The 13,706-nt window shown below is 27.1% G+C and overlaps 1 protein-coding gene across 1 annotated transcript in view; it reads left to right on the top strand.

Annotated features, from left to right (window-relative positions):
- Positions 1-11,866, top strand: part of gnai3 (guanine nucleotide-binding protein G(q) subunit alpha) — a 31,759-nt gene extending 19,893 nt beyond the window's left edge. The window contains exons 4-7 of the mRNA XM_065805915.1: positions 2,971-3,099; positions 6,922-7,051; positions 10,081-10,234; positions 10,787-11,866. Coding sequence (XP_065661987.1) covers positions 2,971-3,099; positions 6,922-7,051; positions 10,081-10,234; positions 10,787-10,977 — 604 coding nt within the window. The 3' untranslated portion in view covers positions 10,978-11,866. The remainder of the gene's footprint in view (positions 1-2,970; positions 3,100-6,921; positions 7,052-10,080; positions 10,235-10,786) is intronic.
- Positions 11,867-13,706: the final 1,840 nt, after the last annotated feature.

Genomic DNA, 13,706 nt, shown 5'->3' with positions numbered 1-13,706 from the left:
CCCTTATTATTGATATTATTAAAGATTCTCCAGAAGTCACGAGAGCCTAATTTTTGAGATAAGATACGAGATTTCATGACCTGAGAATAGCGGGTTTTGGCGTTAGACAAAACCTTTTTACAGTTGTTTCTAGCAGTAATAAACAGACGTCTGTTTTCTGGAGAATTGTTTTGCTGATAAATATGGAAGTAACGGTTGCGATTGGCAATCGCAGCAGCACAGTGTGAGGAAAACCATAGAGGAGAGTGAGGCTTGACCTGGAATCGTCGAGAGGGAATAAAAGATTCCATGCCAGCCTGAATCCACGAAGTTATGTAAGAAGCACATTTGTCGACAGGAAGTTGAAAGATTTCTACCCAAGGGCCATCACGAAGAAAATCACGGAAAGAATCCCAGTCAGCTTTACTGTAGTTGTAAGAGGTTCGATAGTAGGGGTATTCAGGTGATGAAGAAGAATGAGATATTAGTTTTAAAGAGATCAAACTGTGATCAGAAGCACCTAAGGGGGAATTATATATATATATATATATATATATATATATATATATATATATATATATATATATATATATATATATATATTTATATACATATATATATATATATATATTTATATATTTATATATATATATATATATATATATATATATATATATATATATATATATATATATATATATATATATATATAATATATATATATATATATATATATATATATATATATATATATATATCAAATAGTAAATAAAATTAAGTAAATGTAGTTAAGTGTAATAAACTTTGATAAGAAGTGTTTATTGTGTCAATATATAACAATAAAGTCAATAAAAATTAAATAGAGGAAGATAAAATTAACTAATAATTTTTTATACAGGACTGCTATAACCGTGTAAACCTAAACATTAATAATAAAACAATTACCTTTAAACATACCAAAAGAAAAAGAATTTTAGTCCTATATAAATCTGAATTTAAAATATGTTTTATAATATTGCCATTAAAGTTAAATTTAGTAGCTTAAATGATGAATTATTAAATATTTCTAAAAAAAACCAAAAAAACGTAACCCTGTGTCTTTTTTCCAAAAAAACAAGAACCAAAAAAACGCGTCACATCTCTACACCTGACCATCGCAATCCTCATTTATCCCTTGACACAATTTCTTTAATTTATTAAATAATTAATCATTAAAAGCAATTTTATTCATTTGTATTTTTCTTGTATAGTTTTATCCTAAGATTATAATACCATTCTTTGTAAAAGACATTTCTTTGAATACATGAATTTACCAATGGAAAGCATAAGTTACTTTCGTTATGCTAAGAAAAATATTTTATTTAAACTTTAATAAATACCTAATTTCAAATACTATGCTTTTTGTAAATATTTATTGAAATTTGTGTTAAGTATTTTAAACATATAGTAACAATATTTAGTAATTTTAGTTTTATAATTTTTGATGTGCTTGAATGCGCCTTTTAAATTAAAAAGATAATTACAGTAAACTTAATGATTTAAAAATAATATATTTTTTTGATTAAAAAAAAATATTTTTTTAATCATTAAGTATAATTTTTAAAAATTGTGTGTAATAAATAAATTACATTTACTATGGATTTTTTTAAACCATTAAATAGAGTGAAGTTTAAAAATAACTAAATCTTAAAACTTTTATTAAAAAAAGAAACAAAACTTTCTGAAAAAGATTTCGTTTCATATTGTTTTTTCGTTTTCCTAATGTAAAATAAAATAACAAGCTAAAGATCAAAAGTTCGTTTATACAAAATTTTTACTTTTGTTTATTTATTATCAAAAACAGTTCACTCTTAATTGTCATCAAACAAAAGTTAACTTTACTCTGAATAGATATTTTAAAATCGTTTTATCTTTGGAAAAAACAAATTTTTCATACATTCCCTTGTTGAACATGTTTTTAAATTGAGTTTCATTCCAACAATCTTTTTTTGGGGGGTGCCTAAACTGCTCTAGCGGTACCAAAACAGGTCTAAGTTATAGGAAAGACATATGACTAATAAGAAACACTAATTTTAAAAACTAAAAATATATATTTAGTGTATATAGACTAATAAATATATCAAAAATATTTACAACTCTTCTAACAATTGTTATAAATAAGTTTCACTAAATCTAAAGCAAAGGTGATGATTTATTTTAAGTGATTTACTGATTGTCTTTTTAAAAAAAAAATCATACTATGGTATCATTTTTTATACTGAAACACTCGATTAAAAGCGCTTATATGAATTTAATTATTCTGCACTTTTATTATTTATAGAACTTATAATTATATAGCGCTTAATTTATTTATTTTGCAGATAGCGACAAAAAAAACCTGTATATTTTAAAAACTGACTAAAAAGGGGAAGGCAAACTTTGACTAAAACTACAGTTATTTTTTCTCCGTATATGTTTATTATTTTGTTTTAATCAAAAAAATTCAATTGAAACATATGTATGCTATAAAGATAAGCAAAACGAGTAAGCAATTGGTGAAATTAACTATTTGCAACACTATTCCGTTTTTACTATTTGCGACACTTTCTATTTTTTTGCAACATCAATTTAAATATATTTGACACTATTCCTGTCACCCATCTAGATTTGCACATACTTAGTCTAAGTTAGCTTATTTGCAGTACTTTTTCACTCTTGATTTTTAAAGACCTGTCTTTTTCATGTTTTACCTTTAATTAAAAAATGTTATTCTAACTGAATTAAAATTTGATTGGACATTGTCTGATCCAACTATATTATGGTTAAGCATTTTATCTAGGTTTGTTTGGTTGAGCATTTTATCTAGGACATTATAAAAGAATAAATTGTGCCCTGAATATTGTTTTATAAATATCCATATAGTATATCTAATATCCATATTTTAAATAATGAATTAGTATTTAATAAGTATTATATAATATAGTTTTATAGTTAATAAATTTATATTTTTAGTTACCTTAGCGATTTAAAACGTATATGTGCTCCTAATTTTGTGCCTACAATGCAAGATGTGTTGCGTGCAAGAGCTCCTACTACAGGGATTATTGAATACCCATTTGATTTGGATACAATTATTTTTAGGCAAGTTAATTCATTTTTTAAACTTATTTTGCATAATAAATAATTAAGTATAAAGTATATATCATCTAATACATGATTTGTTTTATTTCAAAACTCTTATATTTTAAATTGAAACGGAACCTTTAGAAAAACACATAAGTAGTTGATTATCTAGAATCAGGTCAAGTTTAAGTATATATTTCAAATCAGGGGTCAAAAAAAGTGTCAGGCATTGCCACCCCTTGGATCATTTTTGAGACTTGCTAGAGGAGGGCAACAAGTCATTGTTCATTTTTTCATTAAAAATGAACAATGGTTGGCTGCCCCCTCAAACAGGTCTTAAAAACAGTCCAGGGGGCGCCGATGTCTGACACTTATTTTGACCCCTGTTTTAAATTAGGCAAGTTTAGATATATAGCGGAAAGCAGAGTTGGTTGTCACACTTTTTACATCTTAGACTGCTCAGCATTTATTTTTCATCAAATCAATGCCAAACTTTGCACAAAAGTAATTTAACTATTTCCAGTAACTATTACAATATTTTTGTGACATTGAGTGAAATATTTTTTGCTGTAAAATCATTTATCAAAGACCTCTTCTGTGTGACAACCAACCCCACATACCATGGGGCTGGTTGTCACACTTCTTGGTATGTTTTGATTATATTTAAAACTATTACCAATAAATTTATGTTTATATTGATTATATTTAAAACTATTACCAATAAATTTATGTTTATATTGATTATATTTAAAACTATTACCAATAAATTTTGTTAATGTAATACAAAGAATAAATCTGAATAATCTGGAAAAAAAAGGCTAAAAACTAAAACAAAGAAAATACCATATACTAAATGTTTTCTTTTAATATACCACTATAAACACATTTAGTTTAGGACTATATAAGTGTTTTTAAAAATGGTGTTTCTATAAATTGTTGGATGAAGAACACAATTCACATATAAATTGGTGTAAACCTGGTGTGCATTCTTTATGAGCCCACCTTTTTCAAATTGTGACAGCCATCCCCATATATTTTGTGACAATCAACCCCTTCTAAGTGAGCGAAATTTAACTTATTCATATCAAAAACCTATAAAAACGTATAACTTTTTTTCTTCACGCTAAATAAAGCTGAAAATCACAGTGAAAATGTTTTTTTTTATATAACATTTCCATTTTATGATTTTAAAGTTCTAAACCTTATCTGCATTTCTTGTAATAAACTTTGTGACAACCAACCCCGCTCTCCCATATTTTATTATTAGGGTTAAAAATTTCACGGAAATTTTGAAAATTTTCAAAAAAAGATTATTTTTTTTTACCCATTAATTATTTTATAGATAATGGGTAAAATGTCTTTTTTAGGCAGTTGTTATGGGCAATTTTATGGTAAAATATTGTGAAGTAGATTATAAATTTTAGAAAGTCCCCATTTAAAAATACTTTTTTTGGTATTTTGTTGAGTTTTTTTATTATAACTTTAAATAGCAACTATGATAAATTGTTTTCAATATTTTGTAAAACTGTTTTATCCTGTTATTTGCTAAGCATATTGATGTTCATTGCCGTAGCAAGCTTTGATTAAGACTTAAAATATTTTCCATCCTCAAAAAATGAGGGGGGTGAAGGTGAGTCCGCAACAAGTGCCTACTGGTTTCTAAAAAAACAAAACAAAAAAAAAAATTTAAAAAAAAATTTACCCAACTGAATTGTGTCAAATACTTGACTAGCCTACTAAATTTGTCAACAAACCAACTATAAGTTGAAAATCACCTTTTTTGTGGGGGTAGAACCTTCCACTTCCTCCCCTCCTCCCCTTTTTATCCCCACCCCACCCCCCACCCCACCCACCCCCCACACACACACTTAAAATCGTCTTTGTATGCAATCTTTACACATAAAAAATCTTTGTTTTTTTTTAAAAACTCTACAAAAATAATACATAATAAAACTTGTTAATTTAAAAAAGATTTTATTCTTTGTCTTTTGTGAATATTTTACATCATAGTTGAGAGAAGTGAAAGCTAGAAATATCTTATACACAAGCTCAAAAGACAGGCTAACTTTGAAAACATTTCCTTTTGTTGTTTCACTAAAGTAATGTAAGTAAAAGCATATAACAACTTGAGCAATTGCTTTTTTAAAAAAATGTGCGGTTTTTAAATTGACCATAAAAATGTGAATAAAATATGTGCATTTTTCGCTTGTGGGTGTTTATTATTTTATATTTTTGTTGAAATATTTAAAGAATAGCCAAATCCTACGATGGTAAAATGCATATTTTTGAAACAAAGAAATGAATTTTATAAAACTATATAATAACTATAAGTTTATTGCAATAAAAATATTATCCAGAAATTTTGAGCAAAATTTCATGAAAAGTTTCTTGAAATTTTCAACCCTATTTATTATATTTTAAGTCTACAACTGGTGTTTAGTTATACAATAACTAATAATGACCAAATCAACTATTGTGATCAATTTGTAAACAAAACCAAGATCATGACCATGCACATATAGCTGTTTCTTGGCCTGACCATTTACTGAGAAAACTACTAATGTGGTGTGAAAGTGCATACCCTCCAGATATTAGGAATACTAAAACTCAAATCATCCTAGGAATTTTTTTAACTCTTTATGCTTATCACCATTTTTTATACTTCGGTAACAGACATCTTTTCTTGTACACTCCTTCACTGATAACTTTAAAGTCATTTTTTAACTTATAAAGAAGAATGCATTCTTTCTGAAAAATGGCTGGTAATATCTTTTTTTAAGTAATATTTTGTTTAAGTTTTACTGACAGAAGATTTTTGAATTTCCTTTGCTATCATTGGACAGACCCAAAGAGCACGGTATTTTGCCTCCCAAAGCATAAATAAGCTAAAACTACTGTTTTAAATCACAGGTGTCAGAGTATCTTGCTACAAGCAATGCAAAATATGGTCTTCAGCTCAAATCAACAAAGTGAATTTTATTGTGGCTTGTGAAAAAATTGCCAATGTTCTTGGTGTTTTACAGTTTCATTTTAGCTCTCATCCAGTGTGTATAAGTTGTGATGTTAATTTTTAAGGAGATTGAAAAATGTGAGTCACCTATACACTTAACACATCATAACATGATTCAGTTAGTCAACATCCTCATATTTTTGTGAAAGCAAAAAATTTAAAAAAATCTGGTAGATGAATAGTTGTCAAACTTTTAATGAAGAAGTTTGAAATTTATCCTATGCCATCTATCAAGAAGTTTGAGGTTCAAATTTACCCTACGCCACTAGAAATACTGAGCTTAATCTGTTTTTCTGCAAGCAGTCTTGTTTAAAGTTTAGAAAGACTTTCAAATAAAGTTTAAAAAGTAAAAAACATTAACAACAACAAGTCTTTGACAGTAGTGTAGTCTACTGTTGTAGACTCTCTGGACACTTAGGAAAATGAATTTAATAAATAAATAAATAAAAGTTATACTTATTAATAATAAAAGGAAGGAAAGATATAAAATTTTTCTAATAATATAAATTTCAAATAAATATTAATTGACTTATATCATTAACTTATTAGTTAATACAACAACGCTGGTCCACTAACTAGAATTATATAAAAGTATATTATTTTTGTCCAGTTTAAGTGAGTTTTAATTCATAGTGTGTTAGTGAAAATTAAAAAGTGCAACTTTTTTTAAACATTCTATTTAGAATTTCCTTAATTTTTTTATAAAATTTTTATTAAATTGTTTTGCAATTGATTCTAAATAAATGCTTTTGCTTTGTGTTTTGTTTTGTTTTCTTCGTTTGTTTTTGTTTTGTTTTTTAATTAAATTTGAATTTTTCTAATGAAATTAGGATGGTTGATGTTGGGGGTCAAAGGTCTGAAAGGCGAAAATGGATTCATTGTTTTGAAAATGTTACATCAATCATGTTTTTAGTAGCTCTTAGTGAATATGACCAAGTATTATTTGAGTCACAGAGTGAGGTGAGTTGTTAAATTGCAAATTAAACAACAAAACAGTTTTTAAGAGTTCAAAATGCACAAATATTGTCACTAACTACTTTTAAAAACTAAACCATTGCATTTCATATATTTTAGATGTTCGCCCCAAAACATCTACAATATATGCAAACAATTTAAAAATTTAAAAAAAAAATAATAATAGTTTTATAAAAAATGATTTTATGAACTTTATAGAATGTTGTTAAAAATGTTTTATTGTTAAGCAAATTATGAGAAAATTTTTAAAAGAATATGTTGGAAATGCTGTATTTATAAAGTTTAATGGAAAAATTGTGATGAATGGCTGCTTTTTTTTATTTTGTTATTTGTTATATATTTTATCTTTTTTATTGAGTAAAAACATTATTTGGGTAAGTATTTTTTTTTTACGGTTTTCGTATTTAAGTAGTGAGGAAGAATTTGTACATACAGCATGAAATTTGTATTTAGCTTAGATATTAAAATAAATAATTTTTGTAATTATTTATAACACTACAGAGGACTTTCTACAGTTTTAGGGCCCCCCACAAATGCTGCATCAAGTTACTCCATACTTGCTAATAGAAAATAATTGCTTTATTTTTAGTATCAACTTGTTTTTTTAATTAAAGATTTTTTTTTTTATAATATTAATTCACCTCTCCAAGGCCAAGAAGGCCACTAAAGTTGAGGAGGCTGCTATAATTGTGGTTACAACCCTCTCCTGACTCTATAACTTCGAAACACAAACATTGACGAATAAGGCTGCTGCTCGGAGAAACGAGTTGAGCGCAGTACTACCAGGGACATGGTATGGATCTAACTCAGAACTTCTTGCTTATGAGGCAAGCGTTCCACCACTACACCACTACTGCATACCAGATTGTAGTTTACATAATAATGTTACTTACAAATGGACACATTGAATTACAGATGGAAACATTAAATTGCTTTAGTAACTTTAAAAATTAACTTTGCAATTTTAAAAACTAATAAATTACTTTGTCGTTAAAAAAACAACACAAAATTCAACTCCTTGCAGACCTAATGATATCAAATGATATAATTTTTTTTTGTCAAAACATAGCTTTAGTAGTGACCACTGTCCCCTATAAAAGTGGTTGTCATAACTCTTAAAATGCCACCCCAATTATGTTTCATGGTGCCCTATGTATCATGGTGCTCCACTCTCCTTTACTCGAAAAAAAAAAACGATACTTAAAAAAAAGCTTTTGTAATCAAAAATGATAGTTGCAAAAATTGAAAAAAAGTTTTTCAAATAATTTTTAATTTCGTTCAAATTTTTTTTTCCTAACTATTTTACTACTACTTAATTTATTTTGAGAACATTCATTACAGGTTGACATAAAAAAATTTTTAATTTTATTAAGAAAAATTATTATTGAGAATTAACAAAAAGTTTTTTCATACTTCGATGCTTTCAGTCCCCAAACCTAATCCTTCAGTTGATGTTTATACTGAAATCCTTCAGTTAGTGTATATACTAAAATCCTTTAGTTAGTGTATATACTAAAATCCTTCAGTTAGTGTATATACTGAAATCCTTCAGTTGGTGTATATACTTGTCTGTTAAAATTGTTACTATGGTGTTATACTAATGAAAATCCGCGGTATAAGATATAAATCCTATAGTTCATATTAAGGTTAGCGTGTAACAATAATATGATATCATACTGATATGCAGGGTCGTAGTATACACAATGACTGGAGCTTTAACAAGCTGTATCTCTATATGGAAAACATTTATTTTTGTTTGTCTTATGCTACTGGATCAATACTGTTAATTATTTTGAAGCATCATATCGTTTTACTCTGAATGCATCACTGTATATGTGTTGGCAAGTTTAGTTAGTTGCTAAGCAATAAATATTGGTAAACGTGGTGATACTTATTTGACTTTTTTTTTTTTAATTACAATTCACCTCCTCAAGGCCATGAAGGCCACTACAGTCGAGGAGGCTACTTAAGTTGTTAGGAGGCTACTTAAGTTACAACTCAACTCAATAACTCAGTAACACAAAACTTGACAAACAAGGCCGCTGCGCAGAGAAACAAGTTGTTCTAAAGGCAGTCTTACATACCGTCAAGTTTATTTCTTAACTGCCCCAGTAATTTTTGGGGTATTTTAAGTTAATGGTTGAAATTTATAGTTTGCACAGGCTTCTATTATATGAAAATTGCCTATAACTTATACCTATCAGATAATAGTTTTATTATTATTAGTTTCATTTCCGTCCAACTTTTTGTTACTACAGTAATATAACATAGCGATAATCTCCACAAACTTTGTTTCACAAAACTACACAATGTTTTTAGTGAGACTGTAGAGACTATCGTCGTTCAAAATCAATGTAACAAAGGAATAGTTGCCAAGTTTTTTTTTAATTTTCTAAAAATATTTTCAAATTACTTGTTGATTGTGAAGTGACTGTGACGATATTTCATATATTTTCTACAGTTCACTATCCTTAGAAAGAAAAAGGTTTTAGTATCCGAAAACGTTGTTACCCTAATGATCTGATAATCTATTTCCTTGGTTTTAGACCGTGAGTAATTTGAACACCAAAACTGCGTTCTGTTATAGTTGATTTGTTATGAAATCAGCGCAGTTATCTGAATTAAATGTATACGTGCAGTATTGACTCTTATGAACTGAAGTGCTTTAAAACCAAATTTTAATCTTTTGTTTAACAATTGATGTTAACACTTTGTCACATTACTATGCGCTTTTAGTATCATCTGAAAACATTTAATATAAATTTTTTCTTAAAAATAATTATTGAACATAGTAAAAAGTGGTGGCTCAAATGTTAAGCCTTGGCAAATACCTAAATATTTATACTTATTCGTAGTAAAGAAACTTTATATCTAGGAAAACATATGTTTGTAAAAAAACGTCTTTTTAGTGCTAACTAAACGGGAGCTGACATTTTGCACCTCCGAGTAAAGTCCTAATATTTTAACAAATATCTTTTAAAAAAGTTTGAAACTTATTTATGCTTGTTTTTTAGAATCGCATGGATGAAAGCAAAGCATTATTTAAAACAATCATCACATATCCTTGGTTTCTTCAATCGTCTATAATACTTTTTTTAAACAAAACCGATTTGTTAGAAGAGAAGATACAGAAATCAGATCTTCAAACATATTTTCCAGAATATGATGGTAAAATTATGACGTACTTTTAATGTCAGAAGTACTTTTAAAGTTTTAATTTATAGAAAATATTTTAACTAAGTGTTTTATTTTTAAAATATTTGTATCTATATTTATAAATATTTATTAAACACTATATATATATACATACATACATACATACATACATACATACATACATACATACATACATACATACATACATACACACACACACACACACACACACACACACACACACACACACACACACACACACACACACACACACACACACAGTACAACCTCTCTAATTCGAAAACCTCCATAATTCGATTAAATGTAAAGTCACCGTGAAATTCGTTTAAGAAAAATCAACTTTCTATAATTCGAAAATCTCTCTAATTCGAACTTTTATTTTTCCCCATAAAATTCGAATTAAGGAGATTCTACTGTATGTATATGTATATATATATATATATATATATATATATATATATATATATATATATATATATATATATATATATATATATATATATATATATATATATATATATATTTGTATTTATATTTTTTAAGGTGCAAAAGGAGACGCAAAAGCCGCAAAGGAGTTTATACTTAAAATGTTTGTCGATTTGAATCCTGACACAGACAAGATAATTTATTCGCATTTTACGTGCGCTACGGACACTGAGAACATTCGATTTGTATTCGCCGCAGTTAGGGATACCATCTTGCAATTAAATCTTAAAGAATATAATCTCGTGTAAGCAGAATAATTTAACTGTATACTACTATAGCGTAGCACTTTACAATTATAAATAAACAAGATGCATCCGCTACACGCAACTTGTGTTGACATGTATTATTGGAAAAAACGTAAAAACCCGACATCTTCGCTTTTCATAAAAGTTCGTAATGACAAAATTTCTCTGGAATTGTGTTCTTTTATTTAATATGCACGCGTTTAATTGTTATAAAGGGAATAATTCTTGATAAAACCCGTTATAAGTTTTTCTCGATCTTGTTTACTTTTGAACGTGTTTACTTCTGAGTGCTTAATGGAAATAATAGTGCAGTTAATGTTCTCAATGTTCGGTTTTTTTCATCGGCTTAAAATATTTCTGATTTTTGAATTAGCTCGTTTTGTTCTATACAAAAGTCATGAATGGTATTAATTGTGGTTCACACTTCTCCCTTATTAACCATATTTTTCGCTTTCAAAGTTTTTTTTATCTTATTCTCATTAAAAAAAATACTAGTTGGCGAATATTTGAAGAGAGAAAGAAGTTTGGCAACAAATTTACATTCAGTTTTCTAGAAATAATAAATTCATTTTATTTTGCAAAGTTGGATGCGTGGATTTGCTGTTTTTTCAAAATATCATGTTAAAATATGTTCGACGAAACATCTTTAAATCGGGTTATATGACGCATTAACATTTTTATATATTTGTTTTATTGTATTTTTTTAAGAAAACACAGGTTTTTAACGAATCACAGGTTTTCAAATCGAAAATTAGGGCGATTTTTTTTTTTAAATCTTGTCAATTATTATAAGTTTTTTAAGTTTCATTAATCTATTTTAACGGAATTCCATTACATTTGTAGATGTGTACAATTTTTGTTTGCAAACTATTAGAAAAATTTAATAGCGACAGTTATAAGATTTTTGTTTATCGTAAACATTTTTTAAGCCAATTAAGTATTAGTTTGATTTAATTTATTTTAATGTCGGAGACGCAGCTAGGTAGTGACAGATAAAACCCGTTAATAGGTAATATTTATCAAATCATAATTTTTTTTTCTTTTTGATAATCATGCTAAGTATCTTGCGTTTTTTAAAGTCTATATTTGAGCGTGTGTAAGGTGATTTTTGATCTGAAATATTGAAAATAATCTATAGACTATTAACTTTCCAAATTATCATGGATGAATTGCCTCTAAAACAGCATAAATATTCTTTTTTTCTACGTATTGTGGTCGTGCTGCACTTAGAAATTTCAACACCATAAACCGGATGAGCGTAATTTAAACGTTTTTTTGAGACATTTTTACACGCCCTTGACTATTGATAATTATTGAATTTAATAAAAATGCATATAGGGGTTAAAGTTGCCTTATACATAATGAAAACTCAAAATAATGTTCGAGTAAAAGGATTCTGTATAATGTTGATGAAATTAGTTATTCAAAGTTACCCCGTAACTTTAAATACTTTTTTCTGTAAAAGCAAAACTTTTTGAAAAATATTGATGTTTTAAAAATTTAATAAAATCAGCTCAGGATCACGTAAATTTATTAAAATAAAATTATTTCATAACTAATCCCTATTTGATTTTTGTTAGTGTTGTTTGTCTTAACGGGTATGTTATAAGACGACCCAGCATAAAAAGAGTCTCAATTACATCAGTTTTCCTTGCAGAAGACGATGCAAGTAAAACATTTTTTAATTTTGCTATAGAGTCCTCAAAAGAAACTTTTTCCAAGTTCAAAAGCAATTTTTGCTTAGAGTTTCCATTTCCGACATTTTTTTAATATAAAATTGAAAATATATGTTAGTGTGTATGTATATATATTTATATATATGTATATATATATACATATATATATATATGCATACATATGCACTAACATGTTTTCAATTTTTCCTGATGAACCTACTGATGGAGAAACACTGTGTAGAAGAAAGAAAAAATTAGATGAGTGTTTTTACTAATTTATATATATATATATAAATTAGTAAAAACACTCATCTAATTTTTTCTTTCTTTTATATATATATATATATATATATATATATATATATATATATATATATATATATATATATATATATATATATATATATATACACACACAGTGGGTTGCCAAATTATTTAGGAAACTTTTAAAGTTTAAATGAATTTTGCGAGCAAATTAATTGTTTTTAAACAATTTTTTTTGTGTATTTTAGTTACTAATATAACTAATTGTTTTTAAACTTAAATTGTCAGTCCATCCTATCTGTCAAAAAGTTAGGTTATTACTCAATTATTTGTCAATTGTTGAAAAGTGTGGTTGGAGTAAGTTCAAAATTGATTTCAATTATTTATTTTTGGAACAATTTTTTGCAAGTTTTTCGAGTTCAGAACTATTGAAACCTAAATATTGGTTAATAGTTCAATTAGTTAATAATTTACTATTAATTTAATGCTAATTTTAATGCATAAATCCTGACTTGAAACCATTCTCACATCTCACTGATTATTTTAGTATGGGCAATTCTCCAGACTTAACCCCAAGAAAGTGAAGGGAAGTACAAACCTTACTTCTTCATTTTACACATTCTCAGAGACAAATAGCAGCAATTGCAAGTGTTTCTAAGTCAGTAGTGAGCCGAATTAAAAGAAAAATTGATACAGATGTGCCTCTAGAACCAGACCGTGTTGGCAAAAGTGACAGAAAAATGATCACTACTCGATGTCGTGACCGTAAAATTAGAAATATCTGTCTTAAAA

This window comes from Hydra vulgaris, chromosome 09, assembly GCF_038396675.1.
Source record: "Hydra vulgaris chromosome 09, alternate assembly HydraT2T_AEP".
Lineage (NCBI taxonomy): Eukaryota > Metazoa > Cnidaria > Hydrozoa > Anthoathecata > Hydridae > Hydra > Hydra vulgaris.
Note: the sequence above shows the minus strand (reverse complement) of the source record. Positions and strands in the feature narration are given on the sequence as shown.